The 24,765-nt window shown below is 32.6% G+C and overlaps 1 protein-coding gene across 4 annotated transcripts; it reads right to left on the reverse strand.

Annotated features, from left to right (window-relative positions):
• Positions 1 to 1,155: 1,155 nt before the first annotated feature.
• LOC123701742 (MTOR-associated protein MEAK7) lies at positions 1,156 to 24,346 on the reverse strand. 4 transcript variants are annotated; one of them, XM_045649256.1, is made up of 11 exons: positions 24,236 to 24,346; positions 23,000 to 23,162; positions 15,710 to 15,842; positions 14,997 to 15,088; positions 14,272 to 14,468; positions 13,823 to 13,959; positions 13,273 to 13,419; positions 9,661 to 9,887; positions 8,472 to 8,657; positions 2,235 to 2,354; positions 1,156 to 1,270 (listed from the first exon to the last, which is right to left on the reverse strand). In XM_045649256.1, exons 2-10 carry the CDS (start codon positions 23,159 to 23,161, stop codon positions 2,244 to 2,246), a joined length of 1,392 nt encoding a protein of 463 aa, XP_045505212.1. In that variant the 5' UTR covers position 23,162; positions 24,236 to 24,346; the 3' UTR covers positions 1,156 to 1,270; positions 2,235 to 2,243. The 4 variants fall into 4 exon arrangements, with proteins under 4 accessions (XP_045505212.1, XP_045505213.1, XP_045505214.1 ...); XM_045649257.1 differs by lacking the exon at positions 24,236 to 24,346 and adding an exon at positions 24,051 to 24,211; XM_045649258.1 differs by lacking the exon at positions 24,236 to 24,346 and adding an exon at positions 23,801 to 24,040 and having other exon boundaries at positions 23,033 to 23,162.
• Between the last annotated feature and the right edge of the window lie 419 nt (positions 24,347 to 24,765).

Here is a 24,765-nt window from a genome sequence, read left to right on the forward strand (position 1 = left end):
TGCGTGCGATTATATTTTTAAATTATTTATTATTACAATACAAAATCACATTAGGAAAATATGTTTCAATATTGATAAAGGACTGTACAGAAATAATCATTTTTTTACACACAAAAGGCACGTACGTAATTAATGATTATAATGAATATATCATGGTTATTATTAATACGGTTAAATGAAAATAAAAAAAGTACGTGTGGCACTCGGGGACTGCCGCGGTAAAGCTATTGCATAGCATGCCTTCAAGCCACACCTCCGCCCGTCGGAGTGGGGAGCGTGAGGTTTTTTCGTTACGCAATTTCTGGATTCGGTCCCCGCACTCAAGGCCCGCGATAGAAGCTATGCAATAGCTTAATAAATTTAGTGTAATTACAGTACTCCAAAAGTGATAATGCGCATAGAAATCTTCGTCACTGTTCGGCAACTGTCATATTCCCGGAGCGTCGGAAGACGATATGTATAATATTATAGAGTGGTTAAATGCATTTTCTTCATGCATAATTTAGTAAAATTTGTTTAGTCACATGAAATACATTTTGAAAATACGACAATTTGCGAAGATTTGCATGCGCATTATTAATTTTGGAGTACTGTAAGTACTCTGGTTAACTGTTAATTTTTGGATATACGTAAAAAGTGTCATTACAGATAAATAATATAAAGGTAAAAATGATGATTCAATTTCTTGCAAATATGAATTAAAATTCAATATAAGTACATACCTAAGTACATTATACATATTGGCACTGCGTGATCAACTTACGTAATAGAGTATTATAATATTTTTTTATATAGATTCAAAAATTCAAATAAACTAGGTAAAACCTACGACGAAATAATTTACTACTATTTTAATACAATGTAAAACAAAACAAGCTAGTGGTAAATAAGAGAATTTAAAAGGCATTTCATCATTTTGTTCTCTAAATATTTTGATGAAACAGTTTGAATGCGATATAAAATAAATACCACAGAGTATACTTAACGAAGATTTCAATTCTATTTCTTGAATGTAAAAAATCTTTTTCTCTATGGTTTTCTTGTTTATGACGATATGTCAAAATCTGACAATTTGGCGTATATCTGTCAGAATTGATGTTTAAATTATGTCAAAAATGCATTGTTCTAAATTTAACATGGAATTAAAAGAACATAGATGTATACATGATAATAAATAAGGACATAACAATGTTTACAATTAAATATTGCACAATAGCGATTTAGCTTAAAAATAATTTAATTCAAGCGCTTTTAGATCCTTTATGTGCACCTGAAAAAGAAAAAAAAATGTGTGCGTTTAACTAGTAATGTACACACGTAAGAAGTGACTCTTCTTTATGACCTTATTTTTCAAAAAATAGTTTACTATATGCAACTTTACAGAAATACGTTGAATCACGCGTGGTAGAGATAAGAAAAAGATGGCGCGTAACGGAAAAATGTCACGCGTAATGCAAAAATGTTACACTTAATTTTTTTCCAACCCCCGATATAGAAGTTTCACTTCAAATATTTTGCTCAATTACAAACTAACTTTTTCCAATACTTGAGAGTCGATACAGAGAGAGCAAGTTTCAGCAATTCAGAGTTTTAGCAATTCTATTTGATGTTATTTAGGAAATAATAGTTTTAATAATAATTAATTTAGATAAAACAACTTATTTGACAAATAAAATAGGCTCCTTGCTACATCTGTGTTAAATATAGAATTTTAAGTAGATCAATTTACCAAAAAAAAAAGAGTGTGTGTACCTACTTATGTACACGCGTTAGAAGTTATACTTCTTTGGCATATGGAAAATACTATAATATACAACTTGAACATAGTTATCAATTTTCATACCACCTAGAACTAACTTCATGCTGTTAAATTTAGGTGTCGGTGTGCGCGCGCATTGTAAAAATTCACTCTCATCATTTTTCTCCAACGCGTCAAAAGAAGTATAACTTCAATAACTGCGTTAAAAACAACCGACTTCAAACTTGCACTTGCAACATTTACAAATACAGACAAAAATGCTCATAAAATAAAAACTACTGGGCTTATCCGAATAAAGTTTTTATGGGACCAATTCGACACCATCCCGCATCGAACAAAAAAGAATCACGTAAATCGGTTCAAAAACCTCGGAGTAATCGATGTACATACATAAAAAAAAACATACCGGCCGAATTGATAACCTCCTCCTTTTTTTTGAAGTCGGTTAAAAATATAATTACACTCTAAAATATACCTCTTTACATTATAAGGGCGGTTCTTCTCGGATTCCATCGCTGTGTCTGGTGCGACCCGCCATGTCTAGTATAGCTTTGGCCTCCGGGTTTGCGTCTAATATACTTGTGTCGCGTTCATCCTGTTATTTTAATAATTTTAGTTAATTTAAAAATTTTATAGTACAATATATCAATGGCTAATGCTCCAAAAGTATTTTACCAAAATGTTCGTGGTCTGCGTACGAAGATTGAGGACTTTAAATTGAATGTTCTATTACATGATTATGACGTGATTATTGCAATCGAAACCTGGCTAACTGACAGTTTCTATAATGGAGAGTTATGTGATGATCGCTATGACATTTTTAGATATGATCGTGACCTGAATCTTTCTGGCAAGAAAACTGGAGGTGGCGTTATGATCTGCTGTAAAAAATCTATGTTCGCTCAAGAAAAGCCTGTGAAGTCTACCGACGATTGTGAATCGCTATGGGTTACTATACCCTCAAACACTTTGGGATCTGAAAATCGTCGATGCCTTCATATTGGTGCCGTTTACATACCTCCTGATAAAAATCAAGCTAGAACTGTCGCGGCTTTCACCTCATTACTCTCCAACTTCTTACTTGATAACCCGAATGATAATATATTATTACTTGGGGATTTTAACTTTCCGCATGTAAAATGGTCTGAACACGGCTGTACTCAATTGAAAAGGGGTTCAGTGGACTTACAAATGGCTTGTAGCGATTTTTTAGACTTATGTAACCTATCTGGACTGGAACAGTTTAATTTTTTTACCAATATCGCGCACAATACTCTTGATCTAATATTTTGCAATTTTCAAGTCGAGGTCCTTAGAGCTTCACAACCACTCGTACCTGAGGACTCATATCATCCGTGCTTAGAAATCGACACTAGAGATTTAACATTAAAATGCATGAAAAAAGCCTGCAAGCCGCGGTACAACTTCCATCGGTCTAATTTTACTGTGATAAACGATAATTTGTCTAAAACTGACTGGTCTACAATTTTGGTTGGTAATAATATAAACGAAATAGTAGATGTATTTTATCAGAGACTTTATGCTCAAATCACCCTTTTTACACCTAAGACCAAGGGAAAAACAGCACTTAAATTCCCTAACTGGTACAGTAAGCCACTTATTCATGTTGTGCGGGATAAACTAAAGGCTCACAAAAAATGGAAACAGTACGGGAACCCTTTAGATTTTGATGAATTTTGTTTGCTTCGTTCTAGGCAAAAAATGTTGCAAAAGAAATGCTACAAACATTATGTAGATCGCATTCAAGAGTATATACGTAAAGACCCAAAAAGCTTCTGGACGCACATAAAATCACTTAGACAGAATAATACAGGTTACCCCAATACTATGACCTATATGAATAGCAGCTACAACGACGCGACTGAAGTATGTTCTGCTTTTAGCCAGCATTTCGAAAGCGTTTTTAAAAGCCCTGCTAACTCATATGAAAATTACCTCCTTCCATCGTCTTGCTTGAACAATGAATTGATTTCTCAAATTAAAATAGATGCAATTGAAATTAAACATATTTTAAAAAGTCTCAAAACAAATAAAGGCGCTGTTAGTGATGGAATACCCCCAGTGTTCTTAAAAAAATGTGCTGATTCTTTAAGCTTTCCCTTGTCTATTATTTTTAATTTGTCAGTCAACCGTTATGGAGAGTTTCCTGCCAAGTGGAAAGAGGCACTTATAGTTCCAATACATAAGAGTGGACCAAGAAACCAGATTGTAAACTATAGGCCAATATCTATCCTGAATTCGTTTAGTAAAATTTTCGAGATCGTTATTCATAAACGCATCTCACCACTTGTCTATAAATTTATACCACCTCAACAGCATGGCTTTATGAAAAAACGTTCCACTGTCACTAACCTATCCGTTTTAATCAATTATACTTTTGATGAAATGAACAATGGACGGCAAGTAGACGTAATCTACACGGACTTTGAAAAAGCTTTCGATCGTGTCGATCACATTATTCTTCAAAATAAACTTTACGCACTTGGTATAAGAGGTGACCTACACAGATGGATTTGTTCTTACATAGTAAACAGAACACAGGCGGTAGTTTTGGGTTCTGCTAAGAGTGACTTTGTGGGCATAGTATCTGGGGTACCCCAAGGATCTATTCTCGGGCCATTGCTGTACAATGCCTACTTATTTGATATATTTACCTGCATACAACACGTACGCTACTTAATGTACGCTGATGATAAAAAAATTTACTACGGAATTGAATCCGTCGAACACTGCCGCCTAATTCAAAGTGACTTAGATAGACTAGCAGCATATTATATTAAGAATCGTATAAGTGTAAATGTTAATAAATGCCAAAAAATCACTTTTAGTAGAAAAAAATATCCAATACACTTTGAATATAAAATAAACGATGTTTTGATAAAAGAAGTGAACTGTGTACGTGATCTAGGCGTATCGCTGGATTCAAAATTGATTATGTCGGAACATATTGATATCATTGTAAATAAAGCATATAAACAACTTGGTTTCATAAAGCGATCATGTAAAGATTTTAATAGCATAAATTGTGTAAAATCACTATATTCGGCCTATATTCGAAGCATACTCGACTACGCGTCGAGTATTTGGTCTCCCAGCTACGCCGTATACATAGATAGAATAGAATCAATACAAAAAAGGTTTCTCAGGTTTTTAAGTTTTAAAAACTTTACTTATTTTGACAACTATGATGAAGCTTGTGTCCGCTACGAAATAGAGCCGCTAGAAATACGACGTAAACGAAGTGATCTAATGATGCTTCACGCATTATGGAATAACCACATTGACTGCTCAGACTTGCTTGAATCGATGCAATTGAATGTACCCGGTTTTCGTACGCGTCAGACTAACTTATTTTCCATCCCTAAAGTTAACACTAATTATGCACGAAACGGTGTGTTAAACCGCATTATGCGTGTATACAACGCAGAGTACGCAAGTGCTGACATTTTCCTACTCTCTAAACAACGCTTTGCTAATGAAATATCTAAAATAAATGGTTATTTAAACAAGCACTACCACACACGCAACACCTACACGCACACACACACACACAAACAGACACACACACACACACATACATGCGCTCACACACATTAAGTAACTAAGTTTGTATTGTAGTTATTTTTGTGTTTTTTATTAATATTATTGTATACCTTTCTAGTTTATGGTCTATTCTTAAGAATAATATGTTGTAATCCTTATTGGCAATTTGTTCAATTAATCAACAAAATAGTAAAATCTTATAAAATGTAAAGCTGTTGGATTACCTACCAAAATAAATAAAAAAAAAAAAAAATTATATAGATGAATGAAACAAGATTAGATGTTTTAAATATTTGTGTTATCTACTTTATAAAATAGTGACCATAAATAAAACGTTTTTATAAGTCATTTTATGATATACTTATTTAAAATACTAAGATTGTACAATGTCAAATTGACATTATATAATTCTTAGATTACAAAATAAAGTACAGATGGAGCATGACAAGCGCCCGTCGCCCTTGTCAAAGAAAATACGAAATCAAAAACAAATACGTCGCTGCACCAGTGCTATAGCGCATATAGTGTCATGCAATACGTCAAAAAGGGTTTGCAATTTTAGTAAAAAAATGCTGTCTTTGATAATAAAACGCTGTAAAATTTGTTCCCGAGAACAAAAAAAAAGATGAAACATCGTTTCACAGGTTTTCTGTAGATTATTTGGCTGATTTATTTCTTTATACAAATAATAATTTTACAGATATGAAGGAATATAAAACTTCAACGTATGTTGCCAGTATTTTGAAAATGAATTTGCCATTTTTATTGGTAAAACGGTAAAATGGTTAAAAGATTTTCAGGGTAATGCTGTTGGATTTTTCGATCGTGAATGTGATTATTTGTATAGTGCACTAAAGGTTCATGATCATTATTAGATTATTTTAATAAGCATAATACATTATTTTGTTACTTTTATAAAGCTTAAAAACGTCATAGTCATTTTCGCTAGCGATTTAATTTATGTGAACTCCATGATGAAAATAAAATGTCCCGTATTCTCGACTAAAAACTACCGCTATTCGCATTCATATATTTGAAAAATAAAAAATAATTTAACTATTATAGTTAAGGCCGTGTACGCGGTCCGTGCGCTGTTTGGCTCAAATATGTGATTTTTCAAACCAGATTGTCCATCAACCACTTATCTTACAAACATATGAATTACTAATAATTTTAGGGAATTTTATTGTCTATATAGTTAGTTAAGAGTTTTTTTCAATTAATACAGTATTTGTGAATACCATCAAGATAACTGAGCCGATGATTACTTGATTTCACTTTTAGTGTCAATTTCGAAGCTAAAAATATCTGAAATTGCTGACAGATCTAACACACATTTTTTTTAACTAACTGCAAAAATCCTTATTAAAATAGTTAAAAGATTTTTTTAATTTGGACTCCTAACTTACGAAATTAAAATCCGAACAATGTGAATTTTTTTAGAAATTATACTCGACAAAATGATTATTTTCACCAAGATATTTGACTTAGTTGAATATAATTTATACATATTGCAATAAAAGAACGTATTACTTATAAGATAAAATTTAAAAAATCAACTAAGGTACCTCTATTATTTTTCTACAATTTTTTTTAAAGTACTATAAAACACTGCGCGCGACCCGATTAAAATCAGTCGGCAGCGAGCCTTCCCAGAGAGAGGACATGTTGCTCGGCGCTCTCCTGTGGACCTATGCTGTTCATAGTAAAAGGATAGCGCAAGCCGCGATCTATCGTAATAGATCGCGGAGATTTTGACTTGCGTTAAATTGAATAAGCGCTCTTAATATTGAAACTTTTTTTTATGTGATTTATTTAATTAAAAATTGAATATAATTATTTTGTCCATATATAAATTTAGTACTTATATATAATAAAAGAATTTTTACAATATTAAAAAAATATATCATAAACCCGAAATTATATTAAAATAAAAATTAAAACTTGACTGCTAATTTATGTGTACATACTGTATAGCCTACGTCACTACCGCCACTAACATAATAATTCAGATGATTGCAATGAAACCTCACATCTCAAAATCGGTCCAACCGTTTATACTGCAGGGCGTGTCAAAGAAATATTATACATACATACATAAACTCAAAAAACATAACCCTCTTTTTTCTGTAGTCGGGGAAAAATTTGGGAAATTTTTCAATATCCGGTAACATTACACGCACACAGAAGCACCATGTACGTACAGTGCAGCGGCGAAATGACAGCACACATAGCTTTATTGAAAATGACGATAAATCATTCGGTTTAGTTCGGCAACGCTCCATCTGTCTTTTATTTTGTAATCTAAGATATAATTATAGATATTGCATAATAAACAAACATGTTCTAATATTTTTAACTATATTTATCAATAATTACTACAATATTATTACGCATAAATCTATTAATCCATTTCTATGTTTTAATAACTCATAGATTTATTTTCTAGAAAATACAAAGAATAGTAGTAGAGTATTGAGTATACGCAACATTCGAAATGAAATAAGTACTTTTAGAACTAGTAATATACAACATACTCTACAATTCATATTACAATTACTTCCAACTACCCACAAAATATGTAAAATCTACGTAAAATTATAATTTTACCATACAATTCACGAAACTTCTGGTAAATCTTCACTATACAGCGGTTTCCCTAACATATGCATAAAGTTCATTTCCGACTTGTGCGCTTCGAATACGCTACTCTGTTGCGATACGACTCCGTGCTGTATATACGAAGAAGATATTAATTTTTAATTAACCGATAAGTAGTAAAAATATTAACAATTTTTCTATTCTTTCTATTTCTAAGATATATACGTCGCTATAGAATGGTCAGGTAATTACCCGACTAGTGTAAGCAAGCGAGATGTTATCTGTTTTATGCATGAGAATTAAAAAGAATTGCAGCTTATAAACGTTTATAAATCCAACATCGTATCTATAACCTGTCAAATTTTTGGACATTTTGGACATGTCCTTGTTCAATTTACCCTAAATAATTAAACGCTCTTATTTTCATCAATTGGGTATTATAAATTTCGCTTTAGTATTATAAACTTCTCTTTTCCTAGTTGCTTTCCCAATAACTTAACATTTAAATTTATTCCCCCCTTTTTCCAAAACTACCCGCAAAACTAACCTCATCCTTATCCAAGTCTGGTTTATCCCCGACCCCCCACACCTCTATACTACGAATGCGGAAATGCGGCTCCTTGCTCAAACGACGATAACCGCGGAACGTGGAACACGATTCCGCTGACGAGCCCTCGCCGAACGGTTCCGCTGGAATCCAGATTCCACCGAATTCTAGCTGGCCACCCATTAACTGGAAAAAAAAAGTTGCAAGATTTCTAAAAGTAGAAATTGTTATATAATACGTGTGAATGAATTGACCTGATAAAATATAAAATGATAGTAAACTTTAAATATGTCATATCTCCATTACGCAGCTTCACTGGCGTGATATATAAAAAAAAAATACTTATTTCCGTGATTGTTTTGTTATACGTCTTTTACGTCTTCACTTTCTAAATAAATAATAATACATAATTTCACGATGGTTCGAAGTATGTACATTCAAATATTTACCGGAGTACCTTTAAATTTACTCGCGGATTATCATACAAGGAAATTCCCACGCCAATCACATATAACCTAGCTAAAAAGTATCCTATATCCTACTAACTATCTTCAGACTCAAATCATACCAAAAGTCACTCCATAGACAAACAAATACGCTTTCCCATTTACAACATTATTGATGAAATCTCACCATTCCATTAGGCAATGTCTTGGTATGGTGATTCATGTACTGATAGTGGTCGTTATAACTAGTGGCCGGGTAGACCCTCATGCGGGGCGCGCACGTGAACAGCAGCGCCTCGTCCGAGCCCGTCCAGTTCGGGCTCCAGGATTATACTACTAGTTACCCGCGACTTCGCCCACGTTTGCAAGGAATTACCCATGGAAATTTGACATTTTACCATGGTAAAGAGTGGTACCCCAACTATCCTACCATCTAAATACTACTTATTACCTGTTTTTTTGCGTCTGGAAACAAATATAAGGCTTGAGATGGTATAGGCTAGTCATTGCCATGGGAATTTCCTAGAATTTCGCGGGGAAAAGTCACAAATTGAAAGCTATTATAAAAAAAGACGTGTGGCACTCGGGGACTGCCGCGGTAAAGCTATTGCATGCTATGCCTTCAAGCCACACTTCCGCCCGTCGGAGTGGGGAGCGTGAGGTTTTTTCGTTACAGAATTTCTGGATTCGGTCCCTGTGCTCAAGGCCCGCGATAGAAGCTATGTAATAGCTTAAAATCTCACCATTCCATTAGGCAATGTCTTGGTATGGTGGTTCATGTACTGATAGTGGTCGTTGTAACTAGTGGCCGGGTAGACCCTCATGCGGGGCGCGCACGTGAACAGCAGCGCCTCGTCCGTGCCCGTCCAGTTCGGGCTCCAGGCCCACGACGCGGTGGCGAAGCCCCCGAATATGTAGCCGCTGTTGTCCTCTATTATTAGCACTGAGGGACCTTGCTCTTGGATTCGACCTGTTTGAAAATAGTTACGAGGATTTTTAGTTTCGTAGTTGTTAATTGAACTTTATTTTGCAGGAAATAAAACACAATTTAGACCGGAAGGAAGTTAGCGCGGAAAGTTTATTTTTTTTAATTATTAATATCTCAAAAAATTGCTCCTTAAATGCTCCATCAGAATCTGTAATTGCTCCACTTCTATAATAATTAGTTTATTTATAATTAATTTTAAAAAAAATCCAAATACTGAAAACTTGATTTCCCTATAGAATGAAAAATATTCACTTTTCATAAAAAATTTTTTTGCAAAAAAATTGCTCCCGATTTGCTCTATCAATTACAAAAAAAAATTATTTAATTTTGATAATTTTTACACTAATTAACTGAAAAACTATGTTTGCATAGTAAACTACTGCGCTGTGACGTCATCAATTATTGTCGTTGCGACGCATAAGGGCCATATTTACATGTATCAGCACTGCAGCGATATCTGTAGACCTTAATGTTTATGTTTTCTTATTTATATTATTTACTAGATTTCCGCCCGCGGCTTCGCCCGCGCAGTCAAAGAAAAACCCGCATAGTTCCCGTTCCCGTGGGATTTCCGGGATTGCGTCATTTTCTCGAGATAGCCCAAATTTCATGAAAATTGGTTCAGTATTTTAGGCGTGATTGAGTAACAGACAGACAGACAGAGTTACTTTCGCATTTATAATATTAGTATGGATAGTGATTGAGATTTGAGTCAACAATTGAATAACAAGTGTAAGTAGGTACTATTTTATTCAATAATAATGAACAATTATTAATAAATATTTCTACTGTCAATCATCATCAAAGTATTAAATTGGTATCTATAATTGAATTTGAATTTCTGTTTACTATAAGAAAAATTAATATGCACTTTTTATTTCAGGGTGTGAAGGGATTCAGTCAAGGAGTTTTAAATTATTGAAGAGTGGTAATTATTTAGAAGTAGGGTTCGCGAAAAAAATTGAGCTCTACTTTTATACAATCACCTGAAAAATTTTCACTAGAGTATAAATAATTCTTTATAATTATATAAAGAACTAGCGGTCCGCCCCGGCTTCGCCCGTGGTACATGTTTACGTTTTCTCTACATAAGAACCATCCTCGTACTTCAAGGAATATAATAAAAAAAGAATTATCGAAATCGGTTCAGCCGTTCTCGAGTTATGGAATTACAACGAAAAGTGGCATTGATTTTTATATATTAGATTATTTTTGACAATAGGTTTTACATAAAAATTTTACTTATTAGTTATTACATAAATTAATTATTGAGTTTCATCTAGCAAAAGTTGAAAGAAACAGATATTATTATGTATTTAAAATCATTCTTATTATAGGTATGTTTATAAACATTTCCGTACCCATCCCTAAACTCGCATATTACGTTTATTCGTATTATTACAACTTCAAGTAATTTTTAACTAATTTGTGTTTCAGTCGCTTGTTTCATCTTTCGATGTCAAGTTGCTATCGTTTGCGGGAACTATGCGAGTTTTCCTTTGAAAACGCGGGCGAAGCCGCGGGCGGAAATCTAGTAAATAATATAAATAAGAAAACATAAACATTAAGGTCTACAGATATCGCTGCAGTGCTGATACATGTAAATATGGCCCTTATGCGTCGCAACGACAATAATTGATGACGTCACAGCGCATTAGTTTACTATGCAAACATAGTTTTCAGTTAATTACTGTAAAAATTATCAAAATTAAATAATTTTTTTTTTTGTAATTGATAGAGCAAATCGGGAGCAATTTTTTTGCAAAAAAATTTTTTATGAAAAGTGAATATTTTTCATTCTATAGGGAAATCAAGTTTTCAGTATTTGGATTTTTAAAAATATTAATTATAAATAAACAAATTATCATAGAAGTGGAGCAATTACAGATCCTGATGGAGCATTTAAAGAGCAATTTTTTGAGATATTAATAATTAAAAAAAAATAAACTTTCCGCGCTAACTTCCGTCCGGTCAATTTAGGGCCGATTTTTCAATGCCCAGATAAAGAGCTAGATAGACTTTATTCTTCAGTTAACAAAATATTCAATTTTTCAATAGACGAATAGGACTTATCTATCGAATAACTACGTTATTTGATGAATAAATCTATTTGCCGCTCCAACGGCCAGATAGCGCGCTATTCGACGAATAGGCGTTTGATTTGACAACTGACGCGTCAAATTTGGGATATTTTCGTATGTAATAACATAGAGCATAGATTTATTAACAATTAAGCCTCTTTCTATATAATTATTATCAACTAAAATCATATTGAAATTGATGTTTTTGGTAGTATTGATGACCATGCCATTGAAAATTTGCCGAACGCTGCCTTTATGTCGTTTCCATCGTAAAAGATATAAATTTAAACACAAATTTAATCAAAACTCTTTACTCGAATCAAAACAATAATCAACAATCATAGAACACAAGATAAACTTAAAATGCACTCCTGACGTGAGTCATAATGACGGTTGTTGACAAATTGCAAGAGTTGACTCTATCCCGCTCTAACCTGACTAATTTAATATGTTTGTTTCGCCACTCCGAGAGCAGAGCTGCCAATATGGAAATATTTGGTCAGATAGTTATTCATCAAATAAATCACAATTGAAAAATAGGCGAGCCGTTATGAGTTAGATATACAATTGAATAAATCTATTCGATGGGTAGTTATTAGACTGTTTATCTCGGGATTGAAAAATCGGCCCTTAGCGTGTATATTATTGAGAAGGAAAGTATGTAAGTCCGACACATGTACGCAAATGTGCTTATGGAAGCTATTTGTATTATTTTATTTTATAAGTATCAATAGTGGTATATTGTTCGTCGTCCGTTGACTGTAGTCGTACAACTGATGATGAAACTCATTTCAATAAAGCAATAACTTAATTTTGTAATCATTTTTGTGGTGTTTTTAAAATGTACTACAGTCTTACAACTGATATTGAACCTTATTTTAATAGTGCAATGGCTTAATTTACAATATACATGGCTTAATTTTTTAATTTACATTGAAATACACGTATTCTTATACACGTTTTAATTGTTATTGTATACGTATTGGGTATCGGATGCGTTCTAACTTCTAACGAACTTTCTTTAACAGTTGTTTTTTTTTATATTAATAGTAAAAATATAGACATTACAGCATAGTATTTTCTAGGGTTTGATTTTACGCGAGTATTATACATTTAGAATTTTTGTAAAGTGTTCGAAACGTCGGGAAAATAATAGAATGAATAAATCGCGTTTAAAATCCGTTAAAAAGTCTTTAATTTCTAGACATTACAGCACATTGATTATTAAATTGTTCTGCCAACGAGTTATTTTTGTAAAAATTGTTTATTTATTTATGTACACTTACCAGCCATAGTAGAAAACGATTCTCCATGAATATGTGAGGAAAATAGAAAGCGCCACTTGTGTTGGTACTTCTGCGGCAAGTGACTGTTGATCCACACTATGTGCGATAAATCTATAAACGCTGGGTAGTCTGGCATTGCTTCGAGACCTGAAAGTTTTTTAAAACATTTATTTCTGTATTTTTTTAGAAATATTGTTAAGTTCCACTTGCATACATAAGTTACAGGTAAATATAAAAAAGATGCATTTGTTTGTACGATATTTATTACACACAAAAAAAAATTAAAATGTATTTTGAAGGTTTAAATTTTTTTCCAATGTTATTAAATGGATTTCTTAACAATTTATGTTAGTAAAAAAATTGCATTTTTATTAACATAGCAGAAATTTATAACATACAAGAAAGTCGCACTTTTAAATCTAATGGTCGTATCTATATTTTATTGTATTCATATTTCTTTCTATAAATTTTCTATGTTCTGTTACTGTCGTTTGTCTGGATTGTGTGTTCTTTATTGTGGATAAATATTTGTCTATGTATATATCCTTACCATCAATAGCCGGTAGTAACGAGGGTGGTCCTGGTGGTAGTGGTGTGGGGCTCTCGTCACCAGACCTCTTGTTTATACCATAGAGGTTCACAAATACCAATTCGGATAACTGCTTTAGGAGGATGTTTGTTTGGAGCCTGCAAGTGTTCGGAAAAACTTTATGTGTAACTCTGTTGGTTTTTCTAAAAAAATGAAATAGATCGTTTAAGTGGGTGTAAGTGAAATTTATTTATAATTAGTTGCTCGCTCTGGCTTGACTTGGGTAGAAATACGGGATTGGGAATACCTTATTTTCCAATTAATTCAATTATAATCAAAAAGTTCGTATATTTATTTCATCATATCCCTAAAAAAAGGGTAGTCAAAAGTGATCTTGCTAAAAAAATAAGCATTCTTTTAAAAATATGGTAAGATTTCCTCTGCTTTTACAAGACCAGACCATTATTTACCATTTGGAAAGTTGTTGAGCGTTACAATGATGGTGCGGCGAGTCCAAGTCTCCCCCTATAGTAGCAGCCACCGCTTCCCCCAGCGCTTGTACATAAGATGCACTAGCTCTGAATCCCTTGTCTATCCACACTCGAACGCGTTTGTTTGATGAGGACTTGACGATCTTGATGTATGTGGACACGATGCTCTCGCAGAACTGCAAGTTGCGTCTGATATGGGTTAATTTATCGAAAAGATACCACTACATATTGGAAGTTTTGTTTTTTGTCACATATAAAAAAGTTTTTTTTTTTGTGAAACTGACTTATCAGACAGTTATGACAAGATACGAAATTTTTGTCACCCTAATTTGTACAAAAATATTTTTATCGACCATTTGTTTTCGATTACCGAACGTTACCCTAAAAATATGCTCACCCGCTCAGCGGAAAACAAACACCAATATTACCTAGTGCATTTCACTATCTACGGAAAAACCATATTGAGTTTTATTTTCCCTATCCCTATCTATGTCAAGACTTTCAACAATACCTTATTTTACGTTAAAATTGTACCGGTAATTAATTAACAGTAAAAATGTATCTTACAAAACTTCATAAAAACATTTCTATACTATATTTTGACCCAGACCGTGACATTAACCATGAATCTACTAGAAAGCCTTTACCTCTATGTCACACGCATATAAACCACCAGTTAACCTTAACACAATGCTATAACATACCTCCTTTAGCAGCTGATACGGCAGTTCGATTTCCTCATTGTAATCCTTGCCGAGACAGTTGTAAGTCACCGTCATTCTTTCGTCCACTGTACCTGTAATAATGTCAATCGAATTGTGAGATACCCAATATTGTGTTCACAATTATTATCATTATAAATTATAATTAGGTTTATAGTAAAGTAGTGCAGCATTTATAAGAAAATGTAAACAATAATCGTGCTGTTAAAGATACCGAAAACTATTTAAGCCCATTTGAAAATTCTCATCTTTTGGTAAGAGTTGACCATCTGCATCGCGATAGTTAGATTCATTTCTAACGCGCTAAACAGTTTTCCAAGGAGACAGTACTTTAAACGGATCACATTTCACCAGTTACTATCACGGATCACCACTACCTTTCTTGCAAGAACTAGCTTTACAATTTATCCTTAAGTCAAGGACAGACTTAAGGATAAATTATTGTAAGGCTTAGGCTGGTTGCAGAGCTTGACCGACCGTCAGTGCGTACCGTCGGTCCTGACGATACGCATCAACAATTGTATGACTATGACACTAATGCGCATGACAATACGCGTGCGTATGGACTATGGTCGGTCTAGCTATGAAAGGTTTTATGAATTTCCATACATATGACAAGCGCGACTGACGTACGCACTGATGGTCGGTCAAGCTCTGCAACCAGCCTTAAGACTACAACATATGGACCAACATACCTCGCACATTAAAAACATACAGTTCAGCAAATCGATTGAAGTCAACCGTTGGTGATTTCTGCTGACCAGATCCGAAGAGGAAATTTGATAAGTACTGCGCCAACCTTGGGTCTATTTGTGGACCCCAGAATTTCTGAAACACATTTTGAACAATTTTTTTTAGATTAAGTATAGAAATATGAGTAAATCCTTAGCTCGGAGATAATTTTCATACGCCGTTTTATTAAAAAGTGGTAATTTCCTATAAGTAGGTAGATAGCAAGGATATTTTTAATAAAATTAATTTCTCCGTATAATTGTTTATCTTATGAGCAATTTTGTTCGTATAGATAATGATCATTTCGATTTTAGCCAGCAATTTTCTTTCCTATGCACGGTCACAGATGCTCACAGACTATTTGTTTATATATTCAATATGATAAAGACACGAGTATAAAATTATTCTTCGTGTTCCTCTTGTTATAACAAAGTATAAACAACTACATATTTTTATAGAAACCAAAAACATATGATATTTATTTGTCCAAAAAACAAAATGTTCGTCACTATAACGCTAATAGATATGTTTGCTAAACAATTATGAAGATTCATTGTTCGAAGGATTGAGGATCGAGTTTATCACTAGCCTCAATCGATATCAAGTCTTAGTTATAGGTAAATACGTGACATAGAAATCATGTACAACCAAGTTCAAACGCAGAAATATTATATAAGTATAGATGATATACCTACCGAAAATTGAAATCTTTTCAAGTAGGTATTAAAAGAAAGTTCAGTGGATTTGAGAACTCTTTTTGAAGTCGGTTCAGAATCGAGACGTAAATTTTTTTATATAATAATTCATACACACGAACATTCAGACATTAAACATTTTAAACGAAGCTATAAAATGTAAAAGATAACGCATAAAACATTAATTACCTAGGTATATCCAAAATATTTAGAGCGAACTAGTTTCATCAATGAAAATAGAATAAGTGCATTGTAATTAGTTAGTAATCTCAGTTTATTCTCGGAACATAAATGCTTTATGATTTTTTAATGTCTCTACGTTTACGCGTTTTGTCATAACATATTGTGTATTTAATGCAAACGATCTACTTTCTGTTTCCATTAACAAAATTTAAATGTGCTTATATAAAAGGTACCTATGTACTATGATTTTGAAAATTGTACTTGAATATACAATTTAGTTTTAGCAGTAGGTATCTACGAAATTTTTAACAGAAAGAGTAATAATCAAGCTATTATGCATGTAGAATAGTAGAGCATCCAAAACGAAATCCATTTTTACAATTTACAGTTGAAAGTATAGGTACCTACTGTTTTATGTTAAACAGTATCTTGTGGATTAAGATTTATTTTTTACAATGCCAAAATATGCAACATTTTACATGAAATAAGAAGTGGGCATGTCACCTCGCAATATAAAGTAGGAACTACCTACGTTCTGGTCGGAGAAATATAGTACAACTAACTAGCTTTCCACCCGCGGCTACGCCCGCGCAGTCAAAGAAAACCCCGCATAGTTCCCGTTCCCGTGGGATTTCCAGGATAAAACCTATCCTATGTCCCGGGGTAAATAGTAGCCTATGTCCTTTCTCGGGTATCAAAATATCTCCATACCAAATTTCATGAAAATTGGTTCAGTAGTTTAGGCGTGATTGACTAACAGACAGACAGACAGAGTTACTTTCGCATTTATAATATTTTCTAAGTATAGGTACATATAATAAATCTGTAGAAGGGTCAATTCTGTACATTGAAAATATTGAAAAAATAAATACCAGGGGGTGTTACTGGATCAATACCAAACCCAAATATGTGTTTAAAAAAATTTTTGTCTGTCTGTCTGTCTGTCTGTATGTTCAGGCATCACGTGAAAACTAACGGTTCGATTTCGATGAAACTTGGTATAATTATACCTTATTATCCTGGGCGTAAAATAGGATACTTTTTATCCTGAAAAAATACGCAGAAAAAAATTAATCTTAATTTTTCAGTTTTATCCATAGACGTTGTTCTGTAGAACCGCGAACACACGTTGCATATTAATATAGGCCTAGCCGTATTTGGGTCCAATAGATATTTATAAGATATCATTGTCAGAGTTACTCAAAATGGAGAAATAAACCATCCACGCGAAGACCGACATCCGCGCGGATGGAGTCGCGGGCGGAATAGTACAATAAGTTTGTACAAGTTATTGTACTATAATATTATAAATGCTATAATATACTTGTGTATAAAAATAACTCACTAATTTATTTAAGAAAAGTCTCTGGCTCTAGCTTCTATAGAATATGAGATTAATTTAAAGCTTCCTTAATAAAACTAGAGCAAACACGCGAAAAAATCCAATATCTCACATCAGCATTAAATATTTATGTCCTAGGCATGGTTTTCTTCAGCGCACGGTGCGAACATAATACAGCAGTGTCTGATACTGTCGGTATCGGGCAAAGCGATTTACGAACAAATTAATGTGAATTAATTACCTGTTAATATGTATATTTAGTGCACTGATTATTGTGCGTGTCAATGCCGTTCCGGTTTTCTAAGATTTTACATTTTATTTTATTTTATTTAGTTTGGGAAGTCAAAGAAAGGCGAAATGCATAAATGCCTAGTAACGAAAAATTCTACTGTATTTTCCTTGTATTTTCAGACTCAAAAACCGAGCTTTACATAAAGGCTAAAGCTCTATACAACTGTTCTGTATACGTGTATGACATACCTACGTGTTCCTTAAAAAAATATTTAGAACAATCCCACGATGTAAACAAAAATCGCTCAGCTCATGAAAACGCCATATCGTAAGATAAACATTTTTCGCTCTATTGTTTGAAGGCAAAATAAACAGTGTGCTTCCGATCGCTCATCATGTTTACATCTTTCATAATAATTTATGTTTCAATTTAGTAAATATAAATCCATGTACATGGTAAATTGGCTGACTTATGACACCTGAAATCTGTTGTGCAGAAATTGTGGATGAGATTTATTTTCAAATTGCCAGGTTTACGCTAATAAACCAGAGCTATAAGCGTAAATTACAAGCAGTTAACAAAGAAATAATCGTCTCAGTAGCTTGCAGCTACGCCCATAAAACTAAAGTGTGCAAAATTTTCACGTTATTTTATAACCGTGTCGTTTTTTTCACCCATGTCCAGGAACACGGTGATTTTCACACCTGGCAGGCTAATATAATATAGTGAATCATTTCCTTTCATTTCCTCATCTAATGGGTGATTCTGGGTCTGTCCACCTGAAGAGAACGTAATAGGACAAGAGGTCAGGGTACTTCATTTGATCCTTAAAAATTTGTCCTATTAGCCCTATCTGTCATTGGCAAGTTTTTACCGATCCGAACAGAAAGACTGCACACAAGATTTCTTATTCACTAATAGCATTTAATTGTTTTAAGCCTTGTCTGGCTCTAATGCTTTTGGCGAGTGACGTAAAGTGAATTCGATCTGATAAACATTCTGCCCAGAAATAACTGGAGTAATTTAACAATACGCGATTTCTTTTGTTCTGATCGCGGACGCTTTGATGCGGTTTTAAATCAATATTCAACGAAAATTTCGTACAAGAGTGAAACTTGGTAAAAGTTTATTTAAATTTACTTTAGGAATGAGAAGATTGTGCACTAGAATACTTGATTAGAACTCCAAAAGCTTTTGGGATCAAATTGGGCACGAGACATTTGGAGTTTTCAGGTAACAATTTTTTCGCTGAAAAAATTGTTGCGATGAAATAAGCTATTGGGAATAGTAGAATAGAAATAAACTGTACAAAGAGCTTTAAAAATAATATTCAACACGTATTTAGGTCCGATATAACCGCTAGTTTATATTTCTAAAGCAAACAATTGGTTCCCAACGACGCAATCTAAATTCAGTTCTAACTTCAAATCAATACCTTCTACATTGACTGAATTCAGATAAAGACAAAACCTCTGAAGAATAAAAGTCAATCGTATACAATCAATTGCTGGGGCAATTGTCAGTAGGTATGGCAAATAAACATAAGGTAGAGGTCGGAGGAGTGTCACTAACGAGCAAACACACCCTCACCTGTTCTATATATATGTTTGTTTGTGGCTTTGTTTGTTTCCATTGAAGTAATGACTCGATATGAATGTTTGATATGAAGTTTTAGTGTGTAGCAAATTATGGGTGTGAAAGATTTACATACTAGTCGGAGTAGTCAATAATAATAAATAAAGCACATAAAATCCATTGTCACTGTGATGTTCTCGTAAGTTCAGGAGAACCCCCCTTCCGAAGTTATATAGATAATGCTTCTAAAAAGAATAACCAATCATATTAATTATTCTCGTCTGTGTAAGTCTCTTGTGAGATATGTTTAAAATGCAGGAGACGGCTTTTTTCCACCAAATAATAGTTGCTGACCCTTTTCGATTTATGAAAATTATGAATGCAATTTTGGACTGCAAAGTTTTGAGTTACTTCTTCTTTGTTATACAACTGTTATATTTTGGAACGTATCTCGCGAATGTAAGTTTCAAAAGGGACTGATTAGAAAAATCGGGTAGTTTGCAATGTACAAGCAAAGCCTGTAGCTGTGTACAGGCTACGTCACTACAGATGAAGTAAAATAAGAGTAACTTGATTATCGCAATATTCTCCTGAAAAAACGTCCACTAGTCTGTATTTACCATTCCATGAAACAACCACAGATGCAACACTTTAAAGAGCTCCATAAAAATACCTGTCAGTCGCCAGTCCTTAATCAACTGCCTTTGTACTGCGGACTGCCCACAGTTTCCTTCCTGCGCAACCGGCAACCGATTTGATTGTTTTAAATCGATTCACATACCGCCCGTGTTATAATTCTATTTTAATCTCCGAAAATTTACGCCAGCACGTCGATTTAGTGAGCAATAAATCAAAATGTGCAAACATTCCCTGTGTTACGAGCTTACGTTGTATCCACTGAGTCAGATGTACTAGTAGTTTTTAATTTAATAAGTAAGAGAGATTTGCTACAGGTTATAGGACTTATAGGTATATAATGGTCATAGGACGACATTATGGACACTCAAAAATCTAAATATATACTCACTAACACATTAGGTTGCATTGAGACTTCTTGTTTCTTTATGCCTTCTGCTTTAATAATGCGTCCCGTATTAAAAGCAAGGTTGAAATTCTTTTTTAAAATAAACTTGAACCGAACAGTGGTTCACGAATATAAGTAGAGGCATTTGAGAAACACAAGTGATAACTGCGTTAAAAACAACCGACTTCAAACTTGCACTTGCAAAATTTACAAATACCTACAGACAAAAATGCTCATAAAATAAAAACTACTGGGCCTATCCGAATAAAATTTTTATGGGACCAATTCGACACCATCCCGCATCGAACAAAAAAAGAATCACGTAAATCGGTTCAGAAACCTCGGAGTAATCGGTGTACATACATTAAAAAAAAAAATATATACCAGCCGAATTGATAACCTCCTCCTTTTTTTTGAAGTCGGTTAAAAATTATTATAAAAGTGATTTGAAAATATCAAAGAGGACAAGATGCATATGTTCTGTTTAATGTTGTATAGAAAATTTTCTAAGAAATCTTTCTAGAACATCAATTTATTATATTGATGTAAAGTTTATACATAACAATTGAAGTTTTCGTTAACACTTTATGAATGTTCTATCGACACGAATTTTTAAAAGCTCCTTCCTACAGATTGAAACAATTGTTTATGAAAATAAACAGATTTCTTTTGGGAATTTTGTTTGAGAATACGGTTGATAGATCTCAGGTTTTATTATCATTATGGATAAGCGAATTTATTTTTAGAAACGAAATAAATATATTTAGAGATACTAAAATTACGTATAAATGGAAAAAAGGAGGACTTTTTTGTCCGATTACTTTTTACGAGATACATCTACTGAGTAACATATAGGTTATTTTTTTTATCTCGGGTCAAACTCTGCGTAGAGTATTAGGTATTTACAATAATTTAGCTACAAAATTGAGCGGATAATTCACACATTTATTTAATTGGCGGTTTCCATGCTAATCGATGTTTGACATTGATGTATTTAGAGCTATTTGACGTCACAGCTGAAATCTATAACATCATAACTACCTAAATATTGGAAATACCCTCAAATGCAAGTGTGCATAAATTTACATATTTATTGCGACAGCAACCGTGCCAACCGTTTAACGATAATCGATAAATAGTTTAAATACAAGGAGACTTTTATAGCATACTAGCTTCATGCCCGCGGCTTGGCCTGCTTAGTGCTTTCCTTCTCGAGAATAGCTCTTTCTATAAAACTTTGCGTAGTTTTAAAGACTAGACAGCGTTTTTTTTATACTATGTACTGATAAAACTTAACTTTAAGATAGCTAAGTATCTACGTGAAATAAAAATCATAAAAAAATCATCTTCAGATTAATCGAATGAAAATTCGTAAAACTTGGAAATATAATAGGTACCATAGGTAATAAAAATATTTTAAATATTGGGAACAAATTAATAACTAGGTTTCAATACACATACATTGTATAGTAAGGCTAATTGTAAATTGGAACATAAATTAGAAACAAAAATCTAAGAGACAAGGACCAAAATTAAAATACATAAGAAATGGATTTTATGCACAAAAAAAAATATAGATCAGTTCAGTTAATTACTTCAATAATATTTTTGTTCATAACAAAATCAAATTAGTTACTTATTAAAACAATATCCTTGGAAAAACTTTTCTTGTTCTTATTATTGCAAAAAAACTGAAACAAAAAACAATGAAGGCAGAAAATTCTGGACAAAATCTACTCTATAATATAAATGGCATTAGTTTAAAAAAAATGATGCTCTATGGCAAAAAAAAATGTCATAAAATCCATTTCAAAAATTGCACACATAACATTACATACAAGTTAGTTACAAAATGATTCTAATGTGACCAATTATCGACAAGTCTAGGGACAAACATACAAAATGAATTTTGCCTTAGTACTTACAAGTCAACTTGTACATAATGTGACTTTGGTCCAAATAAAGCTATATCTTTGAAAATTTAATTTAAAAAAAATCAAGTTTTAAAAAATATTATAACTATTTTAACCAATAAAAAAGAACAATTTTTAATCTACTAGAAGCAGATAAATATTCTAAATTTAAAAAGTGCATATTGACCACTTAGAAAAAAATTAACCGGGAATAAAAAAAACATCCACAGATAAGCTTTATAAGAACCAGAGTCAAAATAAAAAAAAGCAAATGATAAAATGAACACACTTCTAACAGGACTGCATCTACTTTTCCACTCACGATGAGATCCTCTTCTCTTATTTTCTCCGAGTTCTTACTTGCCGCCCTGAATGTTGCCGCTACATATTTTTGCTCCTCTTTTGTCAGTAAAGTGCACTTTGCCGCTAATTTTTTACTAGTGTTGCCCATTCTATGTGAGAAAATATTAAAAACTTATTTTAGGTTAAACCTAAGTAATATTTAGGGAAAAATGTAAAACTAAAATTTTAAAAGAAGAAACAAATATTTTATCAGCTGACAATAAAATAATAGGATCAACTCTAATTTCTGGAGTGACTTTAATTTTAAATTTGAGATTCATTTTAAGAATTTACAATATATGGAGTACATCATGCTTATAAATTTCCCGAATTCTCTGTTTTGTGTTCCCTAATTTTTTTTTCTCTGTTTTGTGTATTATTTACTAAGAGTTACATGGTGGCAAATAAAACGATTTCTATTTCTATTTCTATAATTCAAGATATAGTTCATGTATCTTGTCCTCAAACAATTTAGACTACTTATATTTTTTTTTTTAAAAGCAGATAAAATAATCAATAATTGCTAAAACCTACAGAAGATGAAGAAATATAAGAATTTCTAATAAGAGTGAAAAATATATAAAATGGAATATTAGAATATATAATGTGTAAGTAAGTAGCAATTTATTTAAATGCTATACTATGCCTATGCTTGCTATATTATCTTAAAAACTATTCATTAGAATATATAAATATTTGTTTTATAAGTGCAATAAATAATAAATAATTAAATATAAAATATCCTTACATATTCAGAAAAGAGAAGTAGTTCATTGTTGATTAAATTGGCTCAATGATTGATTACCAAATTGTGAATATATAAAGTGACTCATTTACTATGTAAACAGTCACGAGTGTGAATTTTTCCGCATATATTACTATTATTTCTGTCACAGCCTTCAATGATATTAAACTCTCAGGCCTCAGCTGATTATCTTGGTAATAAGATGAATACAAACAATCTTAACAACTGTTTAACAAAGTACTCAATTTTTTACCTTAAAATATTGACTAAAATATATAATTTATATCAGGTTAGATTGTAACACATTTTTGTACAACTTAGCACATATTTATAAGTTATTTTCAGATGACAATCACACCAAAAAATAAAACTTTTCAGTGATCGATATTTATATTTTTATTAATCAAAATTTAAAACGTCACTATTTATTGTGGTTACCTGTCAAAATACTTTTTTTATCACTTCGAATGGTGCGCAAACAAAGATCGAAAATAAAACATTAAATTATAATTACACTCCACATTACACTACTATCATGAACCGCTGCAAAAAAGCGACTGATATAAAAAGATTCTATTTCAGAGTTGCAAACGATAAATGAAATTCCATACATCATTTATTATTTATAAAAGAGCGAATGATGATGCTTCCGAGCGAGATTAATTCTCGTGTTAAATATTATTTTATTACCTATTCAAAATTTATATTGAGTTCAAGGCAAAAACCATGATTTAATATACAATCTATGGGTTATAATCAATTTAAATAAACAAAATTTCAATGAACTTCTGTTGTATTCTGTTTTCTGATTTATTTCCCATTGAAATAATTGTGGAAATAATCCTTTTTAAGGTGATTGCTACGATCTGTTCCCAGCCAATGTCCCGCTAGATGGCGCTGAATTCTACATTTCTAGTTTATTTGAGTTTTTGCGTAATTGGAAAAGATTGAGGTCGTAGGAATAGTCA

Source organism: Colias croceus, chromosome 22 (assembly GCF_905220415.1).
Source record: "Colias croceus chromosome 22, ilColCroc2.1".
Classification (NCBI taxonomy): Eukaryota; Metazoa; Arthropoda; class Insecta; order Lepidoptera; family Pieridae; genus Colias; species Colias croceus.

Bases quoted from the DNA above. Each gene is read 5' to 3' on its own strand.
- LOC123701742 (XM_045649255.1), bottom strand. From the start codon at position 23,826: ATGAACTACTTCTCTTTTCTGAATAT. The intron at 15,089-15,709 runs GTATGTTGGTCC...ACATTATTACAG, and splicing joins GTATGTTTTTAATGTGCGAG to GTACAGTGGACGAAAGAATG. The intron at 13,960-14,271 runs GTAAATAATGGT...GAACACTTGCAG, and splicing joins GCTCAACAACTTTCCAAATG to GCTCCAAACAAACATCCTCC.